This window comes from Tachyglossus aculeatus, chromosome 20 (genome assembly GCF_015852505.1).
Source record: "Tachyglossus aculeatus isolate mTacAcu1 chromosome 20, mTacAcu1.pri, whole genome shotgun sequence".
Lineage (NCBI taxonomy): Eukaryota > Metazoa > Chordata > Mammalia > Monotremata > Tachyglossidae > Tachyglossus > Tachyglossus aculeatus.
This window is the reverse complement of record NC_052085.1, coordinates 8,479,320-8,506,177: the sequence shown is the minus strand read 5'-3', so window position 1 is coordinate 8,506,177 and position 26,858 is coordinate 8,479,320. Positions and strand designations below refer to the sequence as shown.

The 26,858-nt window shown below is 43.7% G+C and overlaps 1 protein-coding gene across 3 annotated transcripts in view; it reads left to right on the top strand.

Annotated features, from left to right (window-relative positions):
• Positions 1 to 26,858, top strand: part of WDFY2 (WD repeat and FYVE domain containing 2) — a 93,862-nt gene that overhangs the window by 40,435 nt on the left and 26,569 nt on the right. For all 3 annotated transcript variants that reach the window (XM_038761997.1, XM_038761996.1, XM_038761998.1), the window contains exons 2-3: positions 13,004 to 13,071; positions 21,966 to 22,039. In XM_038761997.1, coding sequence (XP_038617925.1) covers positions 13,065 to 13,071; positions 21,966 to 22,039 — 81 coding nt within the window. In that variant the 5' untranslated portion in view covers positions 13,004 to 13,064. The remainder of the gene's footprint in view (positions 1 to 13,003; positions 13,072 to 21,965; positions 22,040 to 26,858) is intronic.

The window sequence follows — 26,858 nt, the reverse complement described above, 5'->3', positions numbered from 1 at the left end:
CCCATGTCAGTATGTCCTGTTTTGGATTTGTAGCCTGAGAGAATTTACCAAATATAATCTATCAATCAATAGTATTTATTGAGCACTTCACTGTGTGCTGTGTAGTAAGTGCTTGGGAGAGGACAGCAGAACATAATTAGCAGTCACGTTCCCTGCCCATGATAAGCTTACAGTCTCGAGGGATTTATGAGGTAGGTCAAGGGAAAGCAGAGCGCTAACCAAGTAAGACACATTTGGCTGCTCTTAATTCAAGGGACAAGAGCTACAAAGGCACAACAAAGGTCACTCTGGGAGGACCTTCCAGAGTGCGGACTCCAATCTGCCCATGCTTCCTTGGGAATGATGGCTGGCTGGTTTTCATTTAAAGATATTGGATTAGAAATTTCCAGTGGGCTAAGGGATGTTACGTTGGCTCCTCCCACTAGGCCACTGTTGTTGTTGTTATTCTTATGTACTTTTTATGTGCCAAGCACCATCCTAAGCAATGAGGTTGAGATAAGATAATCAGGTCAGACAAGTCCCTATCCTTTGTGGGGTGCACAGTCCAAGTAGGAGAGAGAACAGGTATTGAATCCTCATTTAACAAATGAGGTAACTGAGGCCCAGAGAAGTTAAGGGACTTGCCCAAGGTCACACAACAAACCAGTGGCTGAATCAAGATTAGAACCCAGGTCCTCCTCCTTGCAGGCTTGTGCCCTTTCCACTGGGCCACTTCCCTTTGCTATTATCACTTTTATGCATCAAGCACCCGCAGTGGACTAAGAATTGAGAGAACGTGTACATGACATGATTGTTGCTAAGGGCTTGCAAAAGGCATCAGAAATAATGACTGAGTCTTGAAAGAGTTTTCCCACCAGCAGGCATTACCATTACTTGTCCACCCCCTAAAGTGACAGCTCTTTCATGGTGGGGATTAGGATTGATTCAGAAACCCCAGGCTCTGTGAGAGGAAATACTGCTTTTCATGAGCAAGTGGAGAAATTAGGGCGTGTTTGGCCGTGACTTTAGCTGCCCCAGTGTACCCCATCCTCTTGTGGCTAATGAAACTTCATCCCCTTCATCTTGCCTTTAGTGGGTTGTTACAGTGGCAGACCAGAAAGGCAATTAGGGCTGCCAAATCAGAAAACGAATGGTATCTTGAATCTCCTCATTGCCTGCAATTCATCCTCATCACCGATGTGAGTGCCGGGATGGGAGGGTTGAGTTAACAAAAGGGATTTATACATTGCCACATACCTTTCAACAATCAGAGATCACAAGATCACTGGAGCAGACACAGGTCCAAAGGCAGAGAAACAAATTGAATCTGTGATGTGCCGTTACAAAGAAAATGGCCTTCAGGAATGTTGTCTGTCTCTATAACTGAACTGATTAAAAAAAACTCTTGAATTTTGTTGCATATCGAGACCACATGACCAACTCCCCTCTTGCCATACACTCATCTCTCTTGCTGTTGACCCCGCGTTCACACCCTCCCTCCTACCTGCAGTTCCCTCGCCCTTCATATCTGACAGACCACTGCTCTCCCCACTACTAGAATCATATCTCCTCCGAGAAGCCGTCCTTATTATTTCCTCATTCCCCCATCCTTTTTTTCCTTCTGCCGTCACCTGTACCCTTGAGTTCCATAACCACTAAGCACTTTGGTACTCGCCCCACCCCTCAGAGCACTTATATCCGTATCCTTTTCATTTCTTCTTTTTATATTGTACTCTCCCAAGTGCTTAGTACAGTGCTCTGCACACAGTAAGCACTCAATAAATAATAGTAATAGTATTTGTTATACATTGATCTACTAGCAAGTTATTTTAATGTCTGTGCCCCACGCTAGACTGTAAGCTCCTTAAGAGCAGGTATCTTGTGTACTTACTCTATCATACTCTCCTGTGTGCTTAGTTCAGTGTGTCCCAGTGCTTAGAACAGTGCTTGGCACATAGTAAGCGCTTAACAAATACCATTATTATTATTATTGTTATAATCATTATTCTCCCCTAATAAGCGCTCAATAAATACCATTGATTGATGGGATGAAATCATTTTTCCTCAGACCACTGTTTAGGTCTCGCTAAATGCTGATGTATCTTGGTGTTTTAAAAACCAGATTGAAGGCGCCTACCCTCCAGGCATTGAATTGCTTGCCCCTAATTCACCATGACCAGAAGCTGCAGGTGGGAGGGGGTATTTGGACATAGGAGAGCGGTGAGCAAAAGCTTTCTGTTCTGTTCATCCTTTTTCATCCTCCTCCTCTCTTTCACTTCCTCCCAAATTGAAAAGCAAGAACTGAGCCTGGGGTTGCGGGGAAGGCCAAGAGACCTGCCTCAGACCTCCAGAAAAGCCAAGGACGGCTTCAGAGCAGTCGGAAGTCTGTGGAGTCTGCACGAGATTACAGGGATCAGGGAACGAGTCGGGTAATTACAGCAGAGAAGTAAGCACTAAAACCCTTGCATAATTGTAGGCTCGTGAAGGACGGTATGGGGATTGGATTGGATTTTAGTCCCACCAGTTGAAAAGCCGCATGAGTTGACCACGCGTTCCTGAGCTGATTAAGGCACCTATCTCGCTGCCTCCTTCATTTTTGGAGCCTTTTCCTAATCAGTTGGACCCTTCAATCAGATGTTCCTGTAAAATAAAGCTTGTTAGTCCAGAATTGCAAATCTGGATGCATATAGAGAGGCTCGGCAGCTCTAGAAAGCCCACAGTTCTTACCTTAGTGGTTGCTTGCCTGCTCACCCTTCGGGTCTTGACTAAAAGTGGAAGGGGGGCTCAAGTGGGGCTGGTGGAAGAGGAGGAGAATCATGGGGGGATTGGAGCTTTCTGCGGGGGTGAGGGAGAGTAAAGTGGCCGTGGGTTAAGCCTCTGTGGGCTGTACTGAAGGTGCAAGAGTGACTCCCTGTAGTAAGGGGTCTTGATCTTGGATGAGCTTGAAGGGGCTCTGAAAGACTGTCTAGAAAAAAAGAGGTGCCCTTGGTGCTAATGTCACTTGTTTCCAAAGTCAGTTTTAAAGTAGAGAAGCAGCGTGGCTCAGTGGAAAGAGCCCGGACTTTGGAGTCAGAGGTCGTGGGTTCAAATCCTGGCTCTGCCAATTGTCAGCTGTGTGACTTTGGGCAAGTAACTTCACTTCTCTGTGCCTCAGGTACCTCATCTGTAAAATGGGGATTAAGACTGTGAGCCCCCTGAGGGACAACCTGATCGCCTTGTAACTTTCCCAGCGCTTAGAACAGTGCTTTGCACATAGCGCTTAATAAATGCCATAAAAAAAAAGTAACTTGGGCAATCCAGGTAAGGGCTGTATCCATGGTTTAAAAACAGAGGCTACTTCCTGTTCCTTGCCTGCCTACTCTTCAGTGCAGTAAGGTCTGAAGTGTACGCTGTTTCTTTCTCAGATTGTCAGCCCCAGAGCAGTTCACCAGGAGCAAACCCACCGATGTTTGTTCATTAATACCTATGTTCTTAACGGAGCCAGTAGATACATTGTGCTTTTGGGCTCACCCCCAGTTAACATCCCTTTTAGGCAAAGTAGAATCACTGCGAACAGCTTTCTCTCAGAAGGCCTTAAGGGTGTGAGGAGTGTCCCCCATCCCCCACATACATTCGCTGCTGCTGTCTCATGAGGATAATGAAGATAGAAAAAGCATCAGGTCTGAGCAATAAAGCTGGGAAATGGGAGAAGCCAGTGGTATATACTCGAGCTGCAAAACGTACAGGTTGGTATCACTTTCCACTGCACCCTGCAAAGAGCAGCAGTACCCTTTTCAGGGGAAAGAAGCTTCACTGGCAGCAGTTGCTTAATCCCAGCTCTATGGCTCTCCGAGGTCTAAACTGGAAATCACTGAATGCTGCCTAGCCAAAGCACTGGGGATTCCCCCAATTACCTATAACCCTCCACTTATCTTTGCTATTTGTCCCCTCCTGTGTACCAGTTCAAATCCTTCACCAGCCAGTCCAGGACACTCACTTTCCTTGCCTTTTCCAAATTGCAAACAATCACCCTTCGCATTTCTTTGGCAGATTTTCTCCAGGCCCCGCCATTGCTTGGCAGTCCCCCACCCCAACTTCTGAGCCAGGATCTCAAGCTGCGGCCTCTTCCCTGAGCTCTGCCCCCAATATGCCAAATTCCTTCTTCCATTACTCAAATTACTCCTGATTGTTTTGCCTCCGGGAAGACTTCCCCACCTCCCTTCCAATTAGTTGGCCCGCCTCCCAGTGCGGACCTAGCAAAATAGGCAGCTTCCATGACTTGCATTTTACTTTCCCCCTTCCCTCCACATTTCCTCCCCTCATTCCACCCCGAGGTAAAACTCCCTCATCTCTTTGTGATGTCAAGATAATTCATTTTCTGCCTCAGTTGACTTGTCTGAATATCCTCTCGCTTTGTGATACACAGTGTCAAGATAATTCGTTTTCTGCCTTGGTTGACTTGTCTGAATATCCTCTCGATTGCCCTCTCTGCAGGAATTGGCTTTCCTTGATTAATCTCTCACCACTCTATTTCTCTGTCACCTGTCTGTCACTCCACTAGATTGAAAGGTTCATTGCTGGATTAGTAATTTTTAGGTTTTACCTAAATGGAATTTTTAACTCCCTAATAGTTTTTTTTGAAGTAAGCTAACCTCCCAGTTTTAAAATCTGTGTTCAGTCAGCAGGATGCCTCCTGTAGCTGTGTCCAGGGTCACCCTCTCCCTTCCCCTTCCTGCCCTTGTCCCCCATTCACTTCTTCCCATAAGCCCTTCAGATGCACTGATTACCCGATTTCCCAAGCAGACTTCCCCCGCCCGATAGTCAACTGGCCTTTCCACCCTTTCCCCAGATCGAAGGATGTGTGGTCTTGCAAAGTGGCAGAGTTGAGCTGCTTAGCCCCAGCATAGGTCCTGGGGTTCTGTCTCTGAATCTTGACAAGCGTAGGCACAAATTAAGCCCCGGAAAAGGACTGGTGTCTTGGAGAAGAAACCAAGAGTTATCATTAATCACCTAGCTAGATGTGGGCTACTTTGATAGGCAGCTGTAATTAACAATGTTTTCTCCAGTTATTCTCTGATCACTGTTGGACTCTTCCCCAACCCCCCACACACCTACTCACACTCCCAGAGCTTAACTGCAATGCAGGCTGAAGGGCCACTGTTGCTTCAATGACATCTTCACTGCAAAACAGTCTCACTGAAAATAAATTCCAAATTACCAAGCAAAACATATTTCCCTCCCATTGTTCTCTGGAGCATCAAGTCAGCGCTTTCCTACCAAGACCATTACAACAAAACCTTCCTAGTAGCCATCCTGTCTTTAGTATTCACATCGTAAGATGAGAAAAAATAATGTTTATGGAGATGGGGAGGAAATGGTGCTTCTCTTTGAGGCGGTGATGTTAACTTGAATGCACTTTAACAGAACATTTTCCCAATGCGGACGACACAAAGAAGGCAGTCATCAAGTGAGATGCTTTTGCCTCTGAGGACTCTTCCTTGTTATTCAAGTTAAATGTCACATTTTTTCCCCTCTTCCTCAGGAAAACTTTATAATGGTTCCAGGGCTCATACTAAGTGAAAGAAAACACAGTAGGCTGCCCAGGCAGCATAAGTGGAAAAAATCATCCTTTATAAGTAGAACATCTGAACTGAAGAGCATTGGTATTTCAAATTTAAATGTGTTCAAGATGGGAGGAGTGCCAAGGATATCATCTTTTCATCTACAGAATATTTCACCTAATAGCAGCTCTTTGTGGCTTTCAGATCTCTCTCCATGTAAAAAGGATTCAGGCCCTTGGGATGAGCTTTGTTAAAGAAGTCTTCGCACATGTGTAAATTCTGGGAAAAGTGGGGAAAACACACAAGAGAATATTCCTGAACCCAAGGTTATTGCAGTGAGAGCAAAAGGTGCCCTTTAGTGAGAAGCTTTATTAAAAAACGGGGACAATTACCCCCATTGCAGTCATGATGGAAGTTGTATCAAACCCTCACCCGACTGGGCCGCTAGGTTGAATTAATGGGTCAGTAATAGCAAAGCTGAAAAACTTGGCATCTGAAGCTAGTGGTGTGTACAGAGTGTCTTGTTGGAATTTGTGGTGTAGGCTTTGACGGAAAGGGTTGAGGTTTGATGGGTGTTTCAGCTTCCTGGAGAAGAAAATACCTGTGCTCTTGGCCACAATAAAATTCTCACTACTATCCTTAGTCCCTGCCCGTATCTACCAGGGCCATCTGTACTTTGCTCCTTCCCTTCTTACTCTTGTACTGACGCTAAAGGCTAATGCTTTTTTTTTCCACTGCTGGAAGGCTTGATCATTGTCCTTGGAACTTATATATCTTGGGTGCAGATAGAGGACAGAATTCTTATATCTAGACTTGTTTTTTCCTTCAGCTTTTACTTGTCAGACATCATACTCACTCCACTCCTATTCTATTTTATAATATAAAGTGCCCCATTGGGGTGGTTGGGTTCTCATTTGGGTTGTCTCCCTCTCCCTCTCTCCTTCTCATTCCAGATTATAAACTCCTTAAAGGTAAAGCTCGTGTTTACTAATTATATTTTATTCACTCAAGTCCTCAATATAGTGCTCTGCGCAAAGGTGTTTGATACTGCTGATTGAGTAGAAGGGTAATGCAAGTTTCCTTGCTTTAGTTTGTTGCAGGAAAAGAAATGAAATCCTAGTTCACCTCCGCATCACATATTGTAAGGCTCTATCTGCCTATTCTCAGTGTGTCTCTCTCGTAATATCTCCAGACAGTTCTCTATCACAGAGGCAGGGCTCTAGTTCTTTCCCATGGCTGGCTGGCTCAGATGGGAGCTTTGAACCTTTTGTGAAGAGGCCAACACATGCCTGCCCATTTACTGATGTGGTTTTTGTCTAGGTGAAAAAAATGTGCACACAGACCTGCCATGTGTAAGAAAGATGTTCATGGAGCTTTTATTTCTACCATATTTACTGGGGGTTAAATCTAAGTTGTAAATTGTTGTAAATTGTGACCTCTGTGTCATCATAAATAACGAGCATTCCGAATGAGGAGGCAACTCTCTCCTTTGGAAGAAATTCTGCGTCTCAGAAAACAAGGGAGAGTCAGTTGCAGAGACACAAAGCAGGAGTTGGCATATGGACCCCATAAACAGGTTCAGCTGCAAAAATGCAGCCACGCATCTCTAGCACTAGTTGCTGCCTGCAATTCTTTGGTCTCACTTGACTCACTGTATTGGGAATCGGCTTATAGGGATTACTTCACAGCTCCGGAGCCAGGAATGCCGGAGGCAGGGCAAGGCATCGGTGAGGGATGCAGGGCTCCTTAAACACAGAACTGTCATGTGGGAAGATGGGATGGCCTTTTGGCTGTTCAAAAACATCTTGTTAGTTGCTCAGTAGAGTGCCCTTCACACAGGAGGCACTCAGTAAATACTATTGATTAATCGCACCTATCCTGTGGTTCAGAAGGAATGGCTTTTCCCCCAAAGTCATTTCAGATGGGTCTTCATAAAGAGCCTCACCTTTTAACTGTCGGTTTTTCTCTCTGCCCAAAGCATGAAATCAGTTGGGGTTATTGATAGTAGGGTGTGCAGTTGTCAGCATTTCTGCCTGGAAGCGCCAGTTTTTACAATTTCACGGTGGTTAGTAGAACTATCCAGCAGGGGCAAGGTTTCATCGAAAGACCCCAGCCCAAGGTTGGGCTGCCCCTCTGGAGCAACTGTTGGTCACGTTCTAAGCCTCTAGGCAGGGCTTGGGTTTGGGCCTGTGGGTCCGACTACCAAAAGGTTAATCTACTTTAAAGCCGACTGCCTCCCCATAGCTAGGGATCAAACAAGGCTCCCTGGACAGGTTGTCCTTTCCCTTCCTCCGTCACCTCTTCTCACTCCCTTGGAACCTCTTCCACAGTCCCTTCTGTCTTTCCCAGTTAGTCAGTCAGTGGTCATCAAGCCCCAGTGAGCTGGTCTACAGTGCCACTTATTCCTGTATATAATTATGCCCCACCCTAAGGAGGATTCAAGGGAAGCGCAGCTGGGTGAGAGCAGAATGGTATATTCAGCATCTCAGCACTTAGTATAGTGCATAGTAAGCACTCAGTAAATACCAGTGATAATAGTGTGGTCTTTAAGTGCTTACTATGTGCAAGCACTGAAGAAGACCTAATCATATCAAACCCAAACTCTGTCCCACACAGATGAGGTAACTGAGGCCCAGAGAAGTGAAATGACTTGCCCATGGTCACACAGCAGAAAAGTGGCAGAGCCAGGACTTGAACCCAGGTCCCTTGACTCCCAGGCGTGGGCTCTATCCACTAGCCCGTGCTGCTTCCCAGAAGCATATGTGTTTTGGTAGCCAGAACCGAAACATCATCATCATCAACAGTGGTATTTATTGAACCCATGCTGTGTGCAGAGCGCAGTTCTGCGTGCTTGGGAGAGTACATTATAACAGGTTTGGCAGAGTGCTCCTTGCCCACAAGGTGCTTAAAATCTAGAGGACCCAAGCATGTAGCAAAGCGCTCTGCACACAGTTAAGTGTGCAATAAATACCATCAATTCATTGATTGATTGTTGGCTTCCACTGCGTGAACACCTAAAGGGAGTTTATTCGCTAGCATTTGGAGAGTGGGAACACCCTGAATTTTACTAGGGTTGTTTTCCTGGTACACACCCAACTACAAAGTCTCCAGGTTCCCAAAGGACGCTGCTCTCTGGTCAGGGAATCAGGACCCTCCCCATTTACCAAGTTTCTAAAACGATGTAGCAAATCTACATTCACTGGAGGGGGGACTTCAGTTTTAGACAGAGGGAGTTTGCAGTGCTGGTGAGGCAAGCTTGGAGAGAAGTCCTGAAGGTAAGAGGAAATGTCGAATTGAAGTGCAACTCAGCAGTCTGGGCAGGAGCCCTTTTTTAAAAATGGTGTTTGTTAAGTTCTTACTTTGTGCCAAACTCTGTACTAAAGCACTGGTAGGTAGGTACAAGATAATCAGGTTGAACACAGCCCAGATCCTACATGGTCCCATCATGGTTGCTGCTGCCTTTTCCTCCCTCCCTACTACAGGTCCCAAACCTTCCCACCTGTTTTTATGGTGCTTACTATGTGCCAGGCACTGTATTAAGCCCAAGATAATCAGGTTGGACACAGTCTGTGTCCCACAAGGGGCTCATAGTCTTAATCCCCACTTGACGTAACCAAGGCCCAGAGAAGTTGTGAGGTGCTCAATTCACACATCACACTGGTGGAAAGTGGGGAACCCAGGTCCTCTGACTCCTGAGCTCATGCTCTTTCCACTAGACCACACTGCTTCTCAATCTCAAAGGCCTTGCTTTTGAGATTCAGCCATTGTGGTGGTCTTTTTAGTCAAGTCTTTCTCTACCTGCAATTTTTAGGTAGGTTTAGCCTAGGGTAAAAGTCAAATTGTAGCTTCTTAAAGACCCAGCGCCAGATCCAATGATACCAGTCTCCAAGGTGGCATCATGTAGCTTCAATCAAAAGGGATCAAAATGAACACTCTAAAGGTTCCTTGAAAGCAGATAATGTCAAACTTCTGTTGTACTCTTCCAAACACTTAGTATGTAACACGCAGTAAAAGCTTTGTTCCCTCCCATGTGCCTAGTAGTGCAGTGCTCAGCATAAATAAGTGCTCAATTAATACCATTGATTGGTTAATAAATTGTAGGCTGCTAACCTTTCTCCTGTCTCAGGAACTCTGATTAGGGGTGGAAGTGATGGTGTAGGGGCCTTGTTATTCAATCTGCCTAGTCTTTTGGGAAATTGTCTTTTCCCTTTGTGACCCTGCCCACTGAGGGATTTTACCAAAACAGACCTGAATCACCAAGCCAGCTGGGAATATATGTGGAAACACACACAGGTGGCCATTTTGTCATTGCCAGAGAGGTGAGTCAGGGAAGCATAACAGGTAGAAGCATGTACAGACAAGAGGTTGATATTTAAAATGTACCCACCAGCTATTAAATTACCAAGACAAGCCAATAAGGTACTCAGAAACAAGCGGAGAGTGTGAGGAAGCCATGTGCAGCTGTTTTTTTTAATGGAATTTAAGCACTTACACTGTACTAAGCACTGGGGTAGATACAAGCTAATCAGGTTGGACACAGTCTCTGTTCCACATGGGGCTCACAGTCTTAACCCCCATTCTACAGAGGAGGGAACTGAGGCACAGAGAAGTGAAGTGACTTTGCCAGGGTCACACAGCAGGCGAATGGTAGAGCTGGGGTTAGAACCCAGGTCCTCAACTCCCAGGCCCGTGCTCTGTTGCCTAGGCAACACTGCTTCTCTAGTTTAAACAGTTAAGCATGGACTTTTTATAAAATAGCTGTGAAGGGGGGAAAAGCCACTGGGGAGATCAGTCTGTTTATCGAGCTCTTACTGTGTTCAGAGCACTGTAGTTAGCACTCACGAGAGTACAATATAACAGAGTTAGAAGACATGTTCTCTTCCCACATGGAGGTAATAGTCCAGTTAGACTCTTGCCAGTGAGGGAAAAGAACTATAACCCATGAATTTTATGTGGGTGTGTCAACTTGTCCCTCCTTTGGTATTTGCAAACAACGGCAACATTGAACCCCCTTTTGCTGGCATCATTTTTAGAGATGGTTGGAGAGTCTTTTCTTGTTTTGTTTTCTAACCAAAGGTGCTGCTGGGGTATTATCACTTCACTTTAGATTTTTGTCTTGGTCATCTCTTTACCCGTCTAGAAAGAAAAAAATACCTGTGGTGGGTAATATGCAAGTTTAAGGAAATCCCATATTGTTACAAGCCACAAAAATGTTCATAAAGCTTGCAGGTCTTTAAAGCCTGTAATGGAGCACGAGCATGTCAGGGTCAACACAACCCCTTCCAGACTTGGTTGGTTGGTAGGGAAATGCCACAGGTTTGAAGAAACAATACTTTCTTTAGTGACTCAGCCCAATTCCTCGGAGTGTAGCCTCTGGCTGGAACCCAGGGGTTGGCAAAACCTACTAGAGGTTGTGTGGCACCTGAGCACAGCTGATTTCCACCTCAAAGCAGGTAGGGAAAACCTCCTGGCTTTTGTACCCTAACAATGCAGTGAAGATGAGACTGTATCTTGGTTGTTTGGTAAAATGGTTGCCTGACATAAGCTGATATTGCTCTGAACCTGGCTCCGAGATAAGTAGTAGTCCTGGAATAGGAGTTCCAGGGAGGAGAAGGGGCAAAGAGGAGGTTGATGGGAGTGGTGGGAAGGGCATGTGTCTTAGAGATTGGGTTAAATGATTGAATAGCAATCGATCGGTGGTATTTATTGAGCTCTTACTGTATACAGTTCACCTTACTAAGTGCCTGGCATGGTACAGTAGAATTGGGAGACATGATGTCTGCCTCCAAAGAGCTTGCAATCAAGATGGAAAGATTTGGTGTCATTGTATCCCATCACTTCTCACCATCTGCTCATATTTTTTTGTTTTTGAACACAGAGTCATTTTTCTTTTCCAGTAGTAATAATCGAGAGCACATACCTTTATGTAGGGCTCTTTGTGGCACCCTAATATGTTGGAATTTCCACAGCAGGAAAAACATGCTTGGATGAATTTGATTTGCCCCTGTGCCTGAGGAGGCTAGACTGGTCACAGCCCAACCTTGAGTGCATGAGTCAGGAGCAGATGGCTCGAATTCAAATCACCAGATCAAACTCATCAGCCTAAGTCAACCAGGCTGGCCTTGAGGGCACTCACCTGTTTCACATTCTGTACATTTCCTGACCAATTAGCATTTTGAATTTATTACCGCGACCTCAGCTGGCTAAATCCCATCTACAAAACATAGCTGGGACAATCATTTCCTTTGAGCAGTTTCCAAATGAAAAAAGTTTGAAATGCTGAGGGTTACGATGCTGTTCCCAAGATAACTAGATATTCCCTTTGAGTAGTATTGAGGGAGAATCCTCCCATGGACCAGTAGAGCTGCCGTTGTGAATCTTGTGTTCAGCACACAACCTGCCTAGCTTTCTAAACTGCCCCACTGGAGTTAGATAACACCACTGCCTAGTGGAAAGAGCCCCGGGTGGGATTCAGGAGAACTGGATTCTAATCCCAGCTTTCCCATTGGCTTCTGTTGCCTCATCTGTAAAATGGGGATAAAATGCCTGCTTTCCTCATCTCTTACACTGTGAGCCCCATGTGGGTCAGGAAATGTATCCAGTCTGATTTTCTGAATCTACCTCAGTGCTTAGCATAATGCTTTGGCACATAGTAAACACCTAAAAAATATTATAATTACTTAAATTATTAAAGTGGAGGTGATGGTTTTACAGTTTTCTTCTTAGGTGTTCCTGTTTTTCCTGTATTTGAATGAATTGTTTTATTGTGTTTATGTCCCAGGACTATTTTAGTGTAGGATACAGTTTAGACATTACAAGATGAGTAATATTTTTATTTTATGAGCCCTTTGAGAAATACTTTTTACTCAATTTAATTAAGCTTTCATCAGGAGAACTTAAGTTCTTTTGAACTTGGTTGATCAAAAGTAGACCTGCTTGGAATGAGAGACCTTGTAAGTCAAGGAGAGCAGCAGTTACAGTGAAGAGGAAGATTGTAATAAATAATTGATGCTGTGAGTTGATCTTGGCCAGACTTTTAGAATCAATCAACCAGTGATGTTTATTGAGCACTTACTGTGTGTGGAGCACTGAACTAAGTGCTTGGAGAGGACCGTACAATTGAGTCAATCGATAGTACCTCCTACAAGGAATGTACAGTCTATAGGATGGTATTTGTCCCACGTGAGCCAGTCAGGGGTTCAACGTAAACAGTAAATGTCACTGCAAAGTGACAATTGTCCTGCTGTTGGCTGTCTCTGTGTCTGTCTCTCTCTCTTCCCCACTGGGTCTATGTTAGTGGTGATTATCATTTACTGCCTGGTGGGTAGTGTTTGTCACAGGAAGCTTATCTCCTCTACAGTGCCCACACTCTTAGAATAGAGAAGCTTGAGGCTGGGGTGGTAATTAGGAAAATTTTCCCACTTTAAAAATTTCCACTAATTTGTTACAGACCATCTCTGAGGAAGTATTTTCTTTTCCTGCAGGACAGTCCGCGTGTGGCTGAAGAGAGACAGTGGGCAGTATTGGCCAAGCATATACCATGTAATGCCAGGTGAGTCTCTGAACCTTCTGCTCTCTGTGGGCAAAGAATTGCTTTCCAGCAGCTTCTCCCTGTCAGGGAAGAGTGAGCAGTGGGGAGGGCTCCCCTATAGTGAAGGCAACCATATTTAGGAATTTTGGAGTCTCCCAAACTCCTCCAGGTTTGTGGCAAAATCGCCATTCTAACAATTAACTGTACACTCCAAGTCTGAAGAAGATCATGGAAGCAACTCTTTCAAGTGGAGGCTCCCTAATTACAACAGGCCTTGCCTTCTCACTTTTGTTTTTAACTTTAAAAAGCTCCTCCCCCAAAAAACAATATAGGGCAATTTTCTTCCACGTAGTAAAAATCCCCTGAAATTACTACAGTATGAATCAGTCAAAACCAGTAAGTTTAACTTTTCCCATCCTGCTTGCGAACAGATTATCATAGCTGAAAAGTCCTAATTAGGACCCCCTTCTCTCCCCGATCCCCCTGCCCCTATGGCCCTTCCCAAAGCATTCTTACCTGGTGCTGTAGAAAATGACTCTTTCCAAAATTCAGATGACATTATAGTTTAAAAAAAAATACCCAAACCAACCAAAGTAGAACATGTGCAGAAGTGTGAGTTTTACACCTGGGTTCTCTCTATTGGTGAAGGATTGTGGTAATTAACAGAGGATTTCCTCTGTTTATGAATAATTTGTTGGGGATATATTTTTAAGAGAATGTAAGAAAGAAAAACCTAAGTGTTTCTTGGAAATTAATAGTAGTGAACTATAGTAAGGTGTGACTTCCAAATAGTGGAATGTAGTACTGGGTAATGAGGCTTGGTCCTGGTCTCTCAGCAAAATCACCTTTTTTTCCCCCTCTAGACTGTAAGCTCATTGAGGGCAGGGAGCATTTCTACCAACTGTGTTAAAGTGTACTCTCCCAAACGCTTAAAACAGTACTCTGCACCCAGTAAATGCCCAATAAATTAGTTGATTTTTCCCACCTAATTGTCTTTTCTCAGAAGGCAGAGTGTGAAAACGTCATATTGTTGCCGTAAGAATCATTAGGAAGTGTGACTTGTAGTCCGATAGGAATATCCAGCAGGGTTTAGGGGATAGAACATTGGATTGTGGGGATCAAAGAATGGAAGGTGTGGTCAATTTTCAGGACTCACTGTGGAATCATGGAGAAAAATACTTATGTGCTTTCTTGCCACTTATATTGGTGGTGACATTACCCACCCTACACCTTGTGGCCGTTACTGAGAGGATTATAATAAAATCCATTATTTTTCAAAGCACTTTGAGTTTCTTGATAAAAGGCATCATCTAACGCGGTATTATTATCGATGCTGACATTTTTGGCTGATTCAACTAATTGGAGATGATTAGATGTTGATAACGTTAGTGATTGGAACAGTCCTCTCCTGTTCTCCTTGAATCTGTAGCTACACAGTCAGAGCTGGTTTGCAAATAAGAACAGTGTACATAAAAAAAAAAAATGAAGGTGTAGTGCGGAAGGGGAAAAAATACTCAGCAGTTAGGTCTTTGGTACTGAAAGTAAGTGCTCAGTAAATGCCTGTGATGATGATTTTGAAGCCTTTAAAGAGACCCTGAGAGCCAAGCACCTACCATATGAAATGCCTCCCTTTCAGCTGGAAGTGTGTGCTCAACTGTAAACCAAAGTCCCCTGTTGTGGGACCATATAATGTTTGGTGGCTGGTTTTCTGCCCTGCTAAACTCTTGATTTAACCTGCTCCTCCCATTTCCAAAGGCTTCTTGAACCCTCTCATTTGGGAAGTCTCTATTGGCTCCCCAGGCCTCTGGAAAGAAAATATAGTGGCCTTTAAAATGGAAAGATTGATCGGAGCGCTTATGTTAATGGTGGAGAGTGGCATTTGTATTATTTACTCGGAAGCAATGGTCTGGATATTGCTTTCGATAACATCTTGTCTGTACCTGGGGGAGACTCGAGCAAGCAAGCTGGGGATTGGGATATACTCCAGAAAGGTTGGAAATGTCCAACTTAAAAATAATTTTACTTAAATCTCATGTCTAGGAGATCTTGGGTGACTGATTTTGTACCCACTTTTACCATATTTATCTCTTTCCTGAGACTCCAGGGGAGCAGAAGAGAACTGTCAAGTGCCGGGTAGTGCTTGCTAGGGAGTTTGTGAAGGGGGAAAAAAGTAGGAACTCTAAGGTGCCTGATCATTTGAGAGGAGAGAAAAAATAACTACTTCTCTATTTTTCAGAGAAATAAGGGCAAGACAGGCTATTGATTACCAACAAGCAATAGATACTAACTCAGAACATTAAATTTCCCATTTAAATAGCAGAAATTTCTGACCCGGGTGAATTTTTATAATACCAATTACTTTTTTACAATGTATGACCAGAAAACCCCTTATTTTCAAAATCTTTCCAGGGGTTGCCTTTGAGATTTGCAGTCTTCCAACTTTTCTGATGAAATAGCTGACCCCTGAGTTCAAAGTGACTTTGTTGGTTTTTCAAATTGAAACAAAAATGATGATTTCTGCTAATTGTGCATGACAAGTTGAGTGTACTTGAGTGTTCTTTTTTTGGCAAATCGAGGGGATTAATTACTTCAAACCCCAAAAAGTATGATGTTATTAAACAGGTTCCGTTCCAAGCGAAGGCTTTATTCTGGCAGTGTAAAAGCCATCTCTTTCCCTGGACTGTATTTTCAAGAAACTGCAAGTTACTAATAAATTATCTGTAAAATAATTAACTTAATAGTGGTATTACATAGTGCCAAGAAAATGAAACTGGTGGATGGAATTACATTAATGTGTGCAGAGCCCATTGGTGGGGGGTGGGGATGGCAATCCACAGTGAGCACATAGTACAGAGTAAGCGCTTTATGAATCTTGTTGATTGGGGTAGGGAGGGACCCAAGGAGCCCTCAGCCAGTTGTTAAGCCTCCTCCAGGCAGCCCGCAAAAGGCAGGCAAGAGCTGTAGCTGGGGTTTCCGAAGATCCTGACGGAGCCGGACTACCTCCCAGAGCTGTCGTGCAAGGAGGAAAGCACCTCCAGTCCGGCTGTCGGCAGAGGTGAGGAAATGCCAGTCTCGACTTCCCTTGGGTTGGGTAGTACAGTGCTCTGCACATAGTAAGCGCTCAATAAATACGATTGGTGATGATGACTTCCCCCTCACTCTCCTCTGGCTTCCCTCAGTAGGCCGGCCACTGGCTGAGCCCCAAGGGCTGCAGACAGTAGAACAGTTAGAGGAGGCTTTGACCTGCCTTATTTAGCATCCTGGAAAAGGTCAATTCCCAAAGAAGATCCTTGGAAAATGGACTCCTGCTTACCTCACTGGGCGAACCCTTTTATCCCCCAAACAACTTTTCAGTTTCAGCTAAAACTTCCCTGTACCCCCATGCCAGAATCTTTGCCCGAGTACTCTAGTAGCACAATGGGGAATAAAGCCAATCTACCGTATTGTTCTGAAACAAGAGGCTTCCGTACTACTGTACTTCCAATTCCCTAAACAACCACCAGCCCTAGGATTAAGATGGCTGCATTAGGATGAATTCCTATGGCCTATCTGTGTGTGCCTTTTACAGGCTCTGGCATCTTTCACTCATAGGTCTCTTCTGCACAGCTCAGTACTCTTCCCAGGGTTCATTCCCCACAGCGCACTCTGCCTCGTCCGTGTTGAACCCTTGCCCTTGCTTTCCCCCATTCACGTAAGGTTTTTCTATTTTTCCAGACTTTTGACTGATGGATTGATTTATTCCAGAGTATCCACTTTTAGGGAAAGGGGAGGTTGCATTAAATCTGAGGCTGTCTTGGTTTGGAAGCAGTTCTGTTTAATCCTGTGGGACACTCTTATTTCATTACGTGAGCAAAGTTCAACAGGAAAGAGAAGGACAAAGTAAATTTGTCATAAAATGAATTTTAAAGTTTAAGGTGCAGGGTAAAGTAGCTAAGCAAATTTTGGAAACCCAAAGGTTTTCTGAGATTAACTTGGAGTGTCTTTTAGACTTTTTTGTTGGTTAGAAAAAGAGAAGCAGTGTGCCTAGTCAGAGGATCTGGGTTCTAATGCCGCCCCGCTACTCTTGGCTTCTGTGTGACTTTACAAGTCACTTAACTTCTCTGGTCCTTGGTTACCTCATAAAATGGGGATTCAATACCTGTCCTCCCTCCTACTTAGACTTGTGAGCCTCACGTGGGGAAAGGACTATTTCTAACCCGATTATCTTGTATCTACCTCAGTGCTTGGCACAGAGTAAGCATTTAGCAAATACTGTTATTATTATTCCTACTACTACTATCATTGTTGGGTTGGGAAAAGGATCAAAACAGATGGCAGAGGAGGATGATACATTTCTCAGTGGAGAGAACATTGAAGATTATTTTGGTTCCTTAGCAATTGTCCTCCCCCCAATTTACTTAGGTATTCACTCTCCTTACCCCCACAGCACCGATGTACATCTCTAGATATACTTGGTCACTTCCCCTACCTGCAATATATTTTTGTCTATCTCTCTGGCTACACTGTAAGTTCCTTGAAGGCAGGGATCATGTCTATTCACTCTTATCATACTTTCCCAAGTACTTATTACACTGCTTTGCACAGAGTGTATGTTCAGTAAAAATGTTATTGATTAGGAAATATTTCTCCAATTTATCTTTATGCCAAACCCAGCCCATGGGGAGAATTAGACAGTAGAATCCAGGTCAATCATTGTCTGGTGAAATGTTTTTTAGCAAACTCTTTAGTGTAGCCTCTGGAAGGTAGATTGCTTGTGGGCAGACTGTAAGCTCCTCGAGGGCGGGGATCATGTATTCCAACTCTGTTGTACCCTCCCAAGCACTCAGTACAGTCCTCTAGGCTACATTGCTCTCTCCCATTTTATTCTTGACTTCCATCTGAGTCTGTCAAAGCTGGTTATTGTTTTATTATATCAGCTATTAACTTCCAGTACCCTTTCCACCAGAGAACTCCATTTATTTAATGTTGTCATTTCTGCAAGCATAGCTTGTAAGTATAAAAATGTCAAAGTGATAACTTTCTGGAAAAATCTCATGACCTTTCAGTGGGCACACTAGTTAGAGGGCAAAGTTATTAAATTGCAGATTGACAGTTCTCCTCCCTTGCTGTGTTCTCAAATGATTAGTCATTAATGTGCTTCTTCCTAGTCTGAAGTTCTTGCTTACCTTCATCTCCCCATCACACAGTGCTTAATACAGTGCCTGGCACATAGTAAGTGCTTAACGATTAGTAAAAGAAAAAAAGAAAAATAATCACCACAATCTCTTAGTTTAATCTTCACTGTGCACATTCTGGCTGATAATTCATTTCCCATAAAACATTTAAGTAGTTCCCTAAGTGAGTTTTTGGTTGTTAACCAGTATGTCGGTATAGACATTCTGCAGCTGTATAAAGATGTTTATTATTGGGTCAAGGACCAGCAGGCTGGTTTCCTGCCTCTTCTGGCCATGCAGGGGGCCACCAGTGCCCACTTAAAATGAGGGCCCCTTGCACCTGTGGTCTCATCAACCCAGACACCCCTGTTCTTCTCTCCGGTTCAGCCTCTGCCTCCCAGGACAACCAACAAGGCACCATCTGGGCCATTCTGTGGGAGCCACAGCTGTGGAGTGAGTGGGGGACAATCTAAAAGTGAGGTGGGGACTGTGTCCAATCTGCTTATATCATATTCTACCTCATTGTGAAGTACATCATTCAGCACATAGTGCTTATGAAATTCCAGTATTATTGGTATTCTATTTGTTAAGCACTTACTATGTGCCAAACAACTGTACTAAGCACTGGGGTACTAGTAACTATGGTAGTTAAGTGCTTACTATGTGCCAGACACTGTACGAAGCACTGGGGTGGTTACAAGCCAATTGGGTGTCACGGTCCCTGTCTTAATCCCCATTTTACAGATGAGGGAACTGAGGCCCAGAAAAGTGAAGTGTACTTTCCCAAGATTGCACAGCAGATGAATGGCAGAGCCAGGATTAGAACTCAGACCCCGTTGACTCCCAGTCCTGTGCTCTTTCCACTAGGCCATGCTGCTTCTCTGTCTCTGAGGTAGATACAAGATAATCAGGTTGGACACTGTCCCAGTCCCACGTGGGGCTCACTGTCTTAAGTGTTATTATTAGGCTTATGTAAGCAGAGGGATTATTTGAACCTAGATGCTTGGGTGGAGGATTTCTTACGTGGAATCTAGTGTTATTATGTTATCTAGGGCTTCAGCAAGAGCAGACAATAATTTTACATATAACTGCTCCTGCCCCAAAGATCTAGAAGTTGCTAGGTTATTTGCCCCGTATAGTTGAAGGCCTCACTTCAACAGGGACATGAAGATGGAAGTGGCAGGGCCCGCTTTCTCCCTATAATTCCAGCCTCAACTTCTGTCTGGGAGGACCACCTTTAGCCACTGGTCTCCAAACTGGGGCTCTTGGACCATTTGTGGCCCCAGAGAAGTTCCTGATGGAGTTCCCATTGCCTCACTTATGCTTCTACTAGCTTCATGTTACCTCTTCTCTGTGGCATTTATTAGCGTTTGAATGAAGGTGTCTTTTAGAGAAAGTGGCTGAGAAGGCATGGGGGAAAGCACAATCAAGAATCATCTCAAGGGTAGTAATAATGAAAACAGCGGCTCAAGTAATCTTAACTTAAAAATCGCCAGAGAACAGACTGCAGTCTGAACAGCCACGTGCCAATCTTGAGCAGACCCTTACTGCCCTCAGTCAGTCAAATGATTTTTATTGAGCGCTTACTGTGTGCAGAGCACTGTACTATGCACCTGGGAGACTGCAGTTCAACAGAATTAGCAGATACATTCCCTGCCCACAGCGGGCTCTTGTACTTGGAGTAGTATGGTAGCAGTGGCAGAATAGTGTGGTTTATCATTCAGTCAGTGGTACTTACTGTGCACTTTCTGTGTGCAGAGCACTGTACTAAACACTTGGGAGAGTATAATATAACAGATTTGGCACACGTGTTCCCTGCCCACAGGGAGCTTACAGTGCCTGGATCGAGCCCACTGCTCAGAAGAATATTTTGGATTGTCTCTCTCCACTGTAATTAGAAGTTACTCCCCTTCTAATAATAATAATAATAATAATGATCATTACGATTATTATTATTATTATTCTAGACAAAGACCATGTACTCAAATCATCCAGATTCCTTTGACTAGCAGCACTGAGTTCTTATCAACCCGTTCCAGGTTTCAGAAGTTATTTATTTTTTTAAATCATATTTGCTAAGCGTTTTACTCTGTGCTAGGCAGTATACTAACCACTGGGGCAGATGCAGGCTAATCAGGTTGGACACAGTCCCTGTCCCACTGGGCATCACAGTCATATCCCCATTCTACAGACGAGGGTGACTGAGGCACAGTGAAATGAAGTGACTTACCCAAGGTCCCACAGCAGACATACGGTGGAGCCGGAATTAGAACCCAGGTCCCTGTGACCCCCCAATCCTGTGCTCTTTCCATTAGGCAGCACTGCTTCCATAAAGATCAAGTAGCTCTACTGTACAGATTTTGATTTTGAGCCCGTGTGGATTCGTGGCCATGTGGACCTTTCTGGTGTGTACGTGAATTATACAGCGTGGCTCAGTGGAAAGAGCCCTGGCTTGGGAGTCAGAGGTCGCGGGTTCAAATCCCCGCCCCGCTACTTGTCTGCTGTGTGACCTTGGGCAAGTCACTTAACGTCTCTGAGCCTCAGTTCCCTCATCTGTAAAATGGGGATGAAGACTGTGAGCCCCAAGTGGGGCAACCTGATCACCTTGTATCCCCCCAGCGCTTAGACCAGTGCTTTGCACATAGTAAGCGCCTAACAAATACCACCATTATTATTATTATACATGCATTTGTTTATAGAAGTTACCCATCGCAGCTTGCAGGAGAGTAGTGACTTTTTTTAAGGTTCCTATGAGAAACGTTTTGAAATTTTTTTTCATCTGTTTTCTCTTGGCCATTCAGCTATATTACAGTCTCTTCAAAAAGGACTGTGGTAATGTGGCCCTGTCCAAATACCAGCTGTTTTCAGTTTTGCAGAAAAACAATTCTTTTTTTTTTGTATTTCTCCTTTCAAGGATCAGAAAAGTTGGTTGGTGCAAATATTTGCCAGCATATAGGAAAAAAAAATCCAAAATATTTGAAGTGATTAAACATAATTAACATATACTTCATACCTTATTACATGCCCCTGGAATATCACTGGGTTTCTAAAGAAAATATATAATCTGGTTTCCCAGGCACAAATCAGACAAAGTAGGAGTGAATGTGGGGTTTGAGTCCTGGCTATCCTTAACTGTCACTTGTGGATTTTGGGCAAATGTTCTGTTTTTGTGATAATGAGCCTTGTACCAATCTGAGAAGGTGTTTGGGGGCCCTGTGAGACTCTGGTGATATGTGTTGAAATAAAACACCTGGGAAGAAAGTGCCGCTTAACTCTAGGGTAAATTGTCTTCACAGAGATCTCTGGGTCAGGGATAAAAAGAACATGGGGGAGGAAGGGGAAAAACATGGTAGGTTTGAGGGAAGCACAAGGATGCAGAGCATTGTTATTGGCCCTTTGCAGATGAGAATATTTAAGACTAGATTTGTCCAGGTTCATGCAACAGTCATACAGCTAAGCCATGCAAGCCCACGGTAACTTTGTGTTACTTTGCAGGGTAGGGCTATGATCGCTCGTATGATAAACTTGAGCAAAAAGGATAATCTGTGAGAGGAACAAGCAAGAGCTAGGCATCAAACAGGTGATATTCTTCCTTCTGTGTATCTGAAGTGAATGAACTGCATGTCAGGAAAACAATGCTGACTTTGCTTTTCTGCCTCAAGAGTGAAGAAAAGTAGCATTGACATTTTAGCTAGGTCGGCACTCCCAAATCAATGAGAACCATAGTTTTGTTAATTTCATCAACATGTTCATTTTTTTCAGCTCCATGTTCATGCATGTCTTTAAACCCGGAAACAAGAAGACTGTCCATAGGTCTAGACAATGGTACAATCTCAGTAAGTACATACAAATAAGATTTCCAGTTGAAATACTTCCCTTCCTGTGGAGTATGTAATATTTATTGTGCTGAGGGTTATTTGCCCACCTTCTCAAGCTGACAGAGAAATTTTCCAGCTGATGCAAGCAGAAAGTGTGATGTGGCTGGTTGTAGTTCAGAAGGGCAGTATGTGCCGGCAGATAATCGAAATTGGTCTTCCTCTAAACAGTTGGCTCGATTTCTGCTTGACCCCCAACGGTGCCCACTGTAGTTACATTATGGCCATTGCTATACAAATGAGCACGATGGCAGAGAGCTCTCTGTTAAACCAGGCTGCGATCCTAGCAGCTTTGATCAGATTAATTGTCTTGTTAGACTGTAAGGCGATTTTTTTTCTCTTTAATCTGCATGTCTGATCTTGACTCGAATGCTGTTCCTACCCTTCCTCCCCCTTTTCTGCCTACTCTACTTCCTAGGCATTTGAGCAGAGAGTGGAAGAACCTCAGAGGGGAATTTGACCTTGGGCCTTAGGGACATGGGGAAAAAATAAATGCTCCCCCAAATCCAAAATGTTGATCTGCCATATTAGCACTGTTGGTTTTACTTACCACCTCCTCTTTGAAGTACTTAATAATGAAGGCATTTAAATGTTTACTTTGAGGTAACTACTGTGCTAAGCACTGGGGGAGAGTGTCGCCTAGTGGATAGAACAGAGGCTTGGGAGTCAGAAGGACCTGGGTTCTAATCCTGGCTCCCCCACTTATCTGCTGTGTGACTTTGGGCAAGACATTTCACTTCTCTGGGCACCAGTTACCGCATCTGTAAAAGAGTGTGTGCCTCACGTGGGACAGGGACTGCGTCCAACCCAGTTACCTTTTATCTACCCCAGCGCTTAGGACAGTGCTTGGCACATAGAAAGTGCTTAACGAATGTTGTCTCTGTTGCTGTATTGTACTTTCCAAGCGCTTAGTATAATGCACACAGTAAGCACTCAATAAATACGATTGATTGAATGAATGAATGATTACAAGACAATCAGATCAGAGACAACCCCTACCGCACACAGAGTTCTCAGTCCTGAAAGGAGAATGTTAAGCATTTAATATGTGTCCAGCGTGGAATCTTGCACCACTTTTGTTAGAATTTTTGAAGGGAGAAATGGGTATTTTTATCTCCATTTCACCTGAGGCCCGAGTAGGTTGTTGATTGTCACTGAAGGACACAGAAGCAGTTCACTGGCAGAGTTGGGGTTATAAGCCAGGTCTCCTGACTCCCGGTCTTGTCCCCTTTCTCCTGAGCCCCTCTGACTCCCAAATATTTAGCATCTGTCTCTGTTTCAGCATCCTGACAAGTTGCACCCCCTGCCTTTGTAGAGGGATTTGGTTTAGATCCATGCCCCTTTGTGAAGCTAAAGCTGGAATCCTAGGGCGTCGTCGACCTAGGATTGTGTAGCCTTCCGACCGAAGTGAATTTTTGACTCCGGTTAATGACTTCTGTCTGTGGTAGCAAGACTGGGTGGGGATTTCTGTTGTGGTTTCCAAAGAGAGGAGGGCAGTTGTGGTTCCAAAGGTGAGAGATCGTTTCAGAGAGATGCTGGAAAGGACTAGGCACCAGTAACTTTGCTATCATGGCAAGTTCAGAAACTGTTGCTATTCAGTGAGCCAGATTCTTTCCTACTCTGAAAGCCGCTTCATGTGATTATGCAGAGAAGAGGCACAATATAGTAGAATGTGATGATTTCCTGGCTTTTAAAAAAATTATGGTGCTCTGGGCAATCTCTTAAGGCTGAATGTAAAGACCCTTCAGCAAAAACTGTTTGTTGGCGGGGGGGGGGGGGGGGGGGGGGAGGGGGGAATTAAAAGCAGTATTGTGTTTATTAACCACCTCTATGCAGTGCATTGCTTGATGAATAAAGTATCCTTAGAACAAAATACACTGTGGGAGTGAACATAGAGTACCCATCCTTACGGTTCTTTCCCTTTTTTGGCAGCGATGCTTGTACATTTGTGGGTGTGAACTGGGGAGTGTGTCTGAATCCTTTGCCACTTCTCTTAGCTCCTACCCACGCCTGCTTGTTGAAAGAATGATACTTGTAGTATTTAGAAAATTTCGCACAGAAGTCCCGTTTCCTGTGTTGTTACTGCCTTATTTCTTGCAGGTGGTGTCATTTGAACACAAATGCTCCTTTTGTGGGGAGATTGGGATAATACTAATGATGGTATTAAGCGCTTACTATGTGTCAAGCACTGTTCTAAGCACTGAAGGGGATGGGGAGGAGGGTGCTCGTGAAAATGCATTTTGTGCTTCCTTGGTACTTCTCCAGTTCTTCAAGCCTGCTGAGAGTCATCCTCCACTTCAGAGACCAGGGTTGCTTTGCCCCACTAATATGAACATTTTAGGCAGAAATTCCCATCACCACCTCAGAAAAGGAAACCATAAAACTACAAAAGATCTCCATCCTCAAAAGATACACATTTTTGAAAGTTTTGAATCATCAGGAGGAGACTGTTAGCTTTTATGAATAGAAATATATATACCTGTGTGAACTGAATGGGCTTAAAACACTTAATTAGCCTTGGTTTTCACTCTACATCTGCTACAGTTGTTTGTTTCCAAGTCCGTAAAGTCAGATACCAACTATCCAGTTTACCAATTCCCTGGGTACTTTGTTCCTCTTTCAGTCAGTCAATCAGTGGTATTTATTGAGTACTTACTGTGTACAGAGCTCTGTACTAAGCATTTGGAAGAGTACAGTACAATTGAGTTGGTAGACACGATCCCTCCCCATGAAGAGCTTAGTCTGGAAGGGGTGCAGACATTGAAATAAATGCAGATAGGGGAAATGCTAGGGTATAAGGATATGTACCCAAGTGCCGTGTGGTGAATATCAAGGACTTAAAGGGTACTGATCCAAGAGCATAGGTGATGCAGAAGGGAGAGTGAGTAAGGGGAAATGAGGGTTTAGTTGGGGAAGACCACTTGAAGAGATATGATTTTAAGATGGCCATGAAGGTGAGGAGAGTGCTGACCTGTCTGATATAAAGAGGGAAGAAATTCCAGGCATCTCACTGCCTGTTCTTGGTCATTTCATTCCTAATTAGTACTTCTGTCAAAATTGAGCAGCGAAGGGAAGTGCACATCAAATCAGTCAATTAGCTCAGAATTCTGGTAAAAAGATTTTTGGAGGAGGAAACTGAAATCATTGAATAAATGGGATAATTGGATTATTTACGGCTTTCATTTTACTGGTGCTGATTCTTTCTTTCTAATTTTCTGTTGAATATGCTTTTCAGAATAGAGTAACTTATTTTCTTTAGAAAAAACAATCTATTCACAGTTTACTCCACCTTGGGCTCATTTCACACACAAAAATATGTTGGATGCTCAGATTTCGTTGCCTCACACTGACGAGCGCTGCCTTTGTTTTCAGTATTCGTGTGTACCATATGGATTTCATGATACAATCTGTGAACCAGAACAGTTCAATAAGAAACCATGTTTAATCCCGTAATCTCCAACTGCAACCACAGTCTCTAATTTGTCATTGTTTAGAAATATTTGAGTCTCTGGTAGTCATATACAATAGTCCTTCATATTAAAAGGAAACACTGAAGGGTGAGATTCACCTGTCAGTGAGTGTGTGTGTATGTATGTGAGTCTTCAAAGGCCAGTTGCAGATCCAGAGTCCCAGCAATAGTGTGCACACACAAAAAAAGTGGTATGGCTAATGTTTGCAGGGCTTGGCACTGTTATCTCTCTTGCCACCTTGTCTCTTCATTAGGAAACAATAGCTCAAAGAAAGCCCTCCGTTGTCTGAGGCTTTTTTTCCCCATGTCCTTAAAACACTTCCTCTCCCCTCCTTGGTTTTGGTTTCCCAATTTGCTCTTGCCATACAGGAATTGTTTGGACATCCTTCTGTGGCTCATTCTCCTCACATGCCCTACCCGGCATATCTCCGTTAAAGTGAGGAGAGTTTTGATACTAAGGCACTGACTCGGTTTCAGAACTTGATTCGTGATCTTATTGAGCCTGTAAATGATTTTGGTGGAATTTGTGATCTTATTGAGCCTGTAAATGATTTTGGTGGAACTGCCCAAGCAGCTGGATTTGGCACCTGTCAGTCAGTCAGGACACCATGTGGGATCTAGGTCTCTCAGCTGTAAAGTGGACAACACTCCAAAGACCGTGTCTTTTTATTGTTGTATAGTTGTATCGTACTCTCTCAAGTGGTTAGTACAGTGTTCTGCACACAGTAAGTGCTCAATAAATACAAATGACTGACTCAGTTCTGTAGATCTTTAGTTTGGTTCAAATCTAAGGTCTTTGCTTGTAGAAACACAGAAACAACTCACAACTTCCTAGGTTCTGACCCTTCCGTCTTCCAAAAATCTTTGTGAAAATAGCTGAAGCAGTTAACTTCACTGGCTCTGTTGAAGGGGCCCTTGAATCAGCTTCATTTCATTATTATTATTATTATTATTTTTATTATTATTATTCTGGGATATTTAGTGGTACATCTTCTATAGTGAATTGTACATTTGTGATCATAGAGTTTGACTGTAAGCTTGTTGTGGGCAGGGAACATGTCTACCATCTCTGTAGTATTGTACTCTCCCAAGCACTCAATACAGTGCTCTGCACACAGTAATAGCTCAGTAAATACCATTGATTGATGGGCCTTGAGCGCCTGTGATCTTTAGCAGCATTCGAGCCCATTTTAGTTAATCGAATGGGAAAATCACTTCTTTTCCCCCCTCTACATAGTCACCTCCTTTTCAGCCAGATTTTATAACTCTTCTGTTGCTGCACATTGATTTGCTTAACAGAAAGCAGTGTTA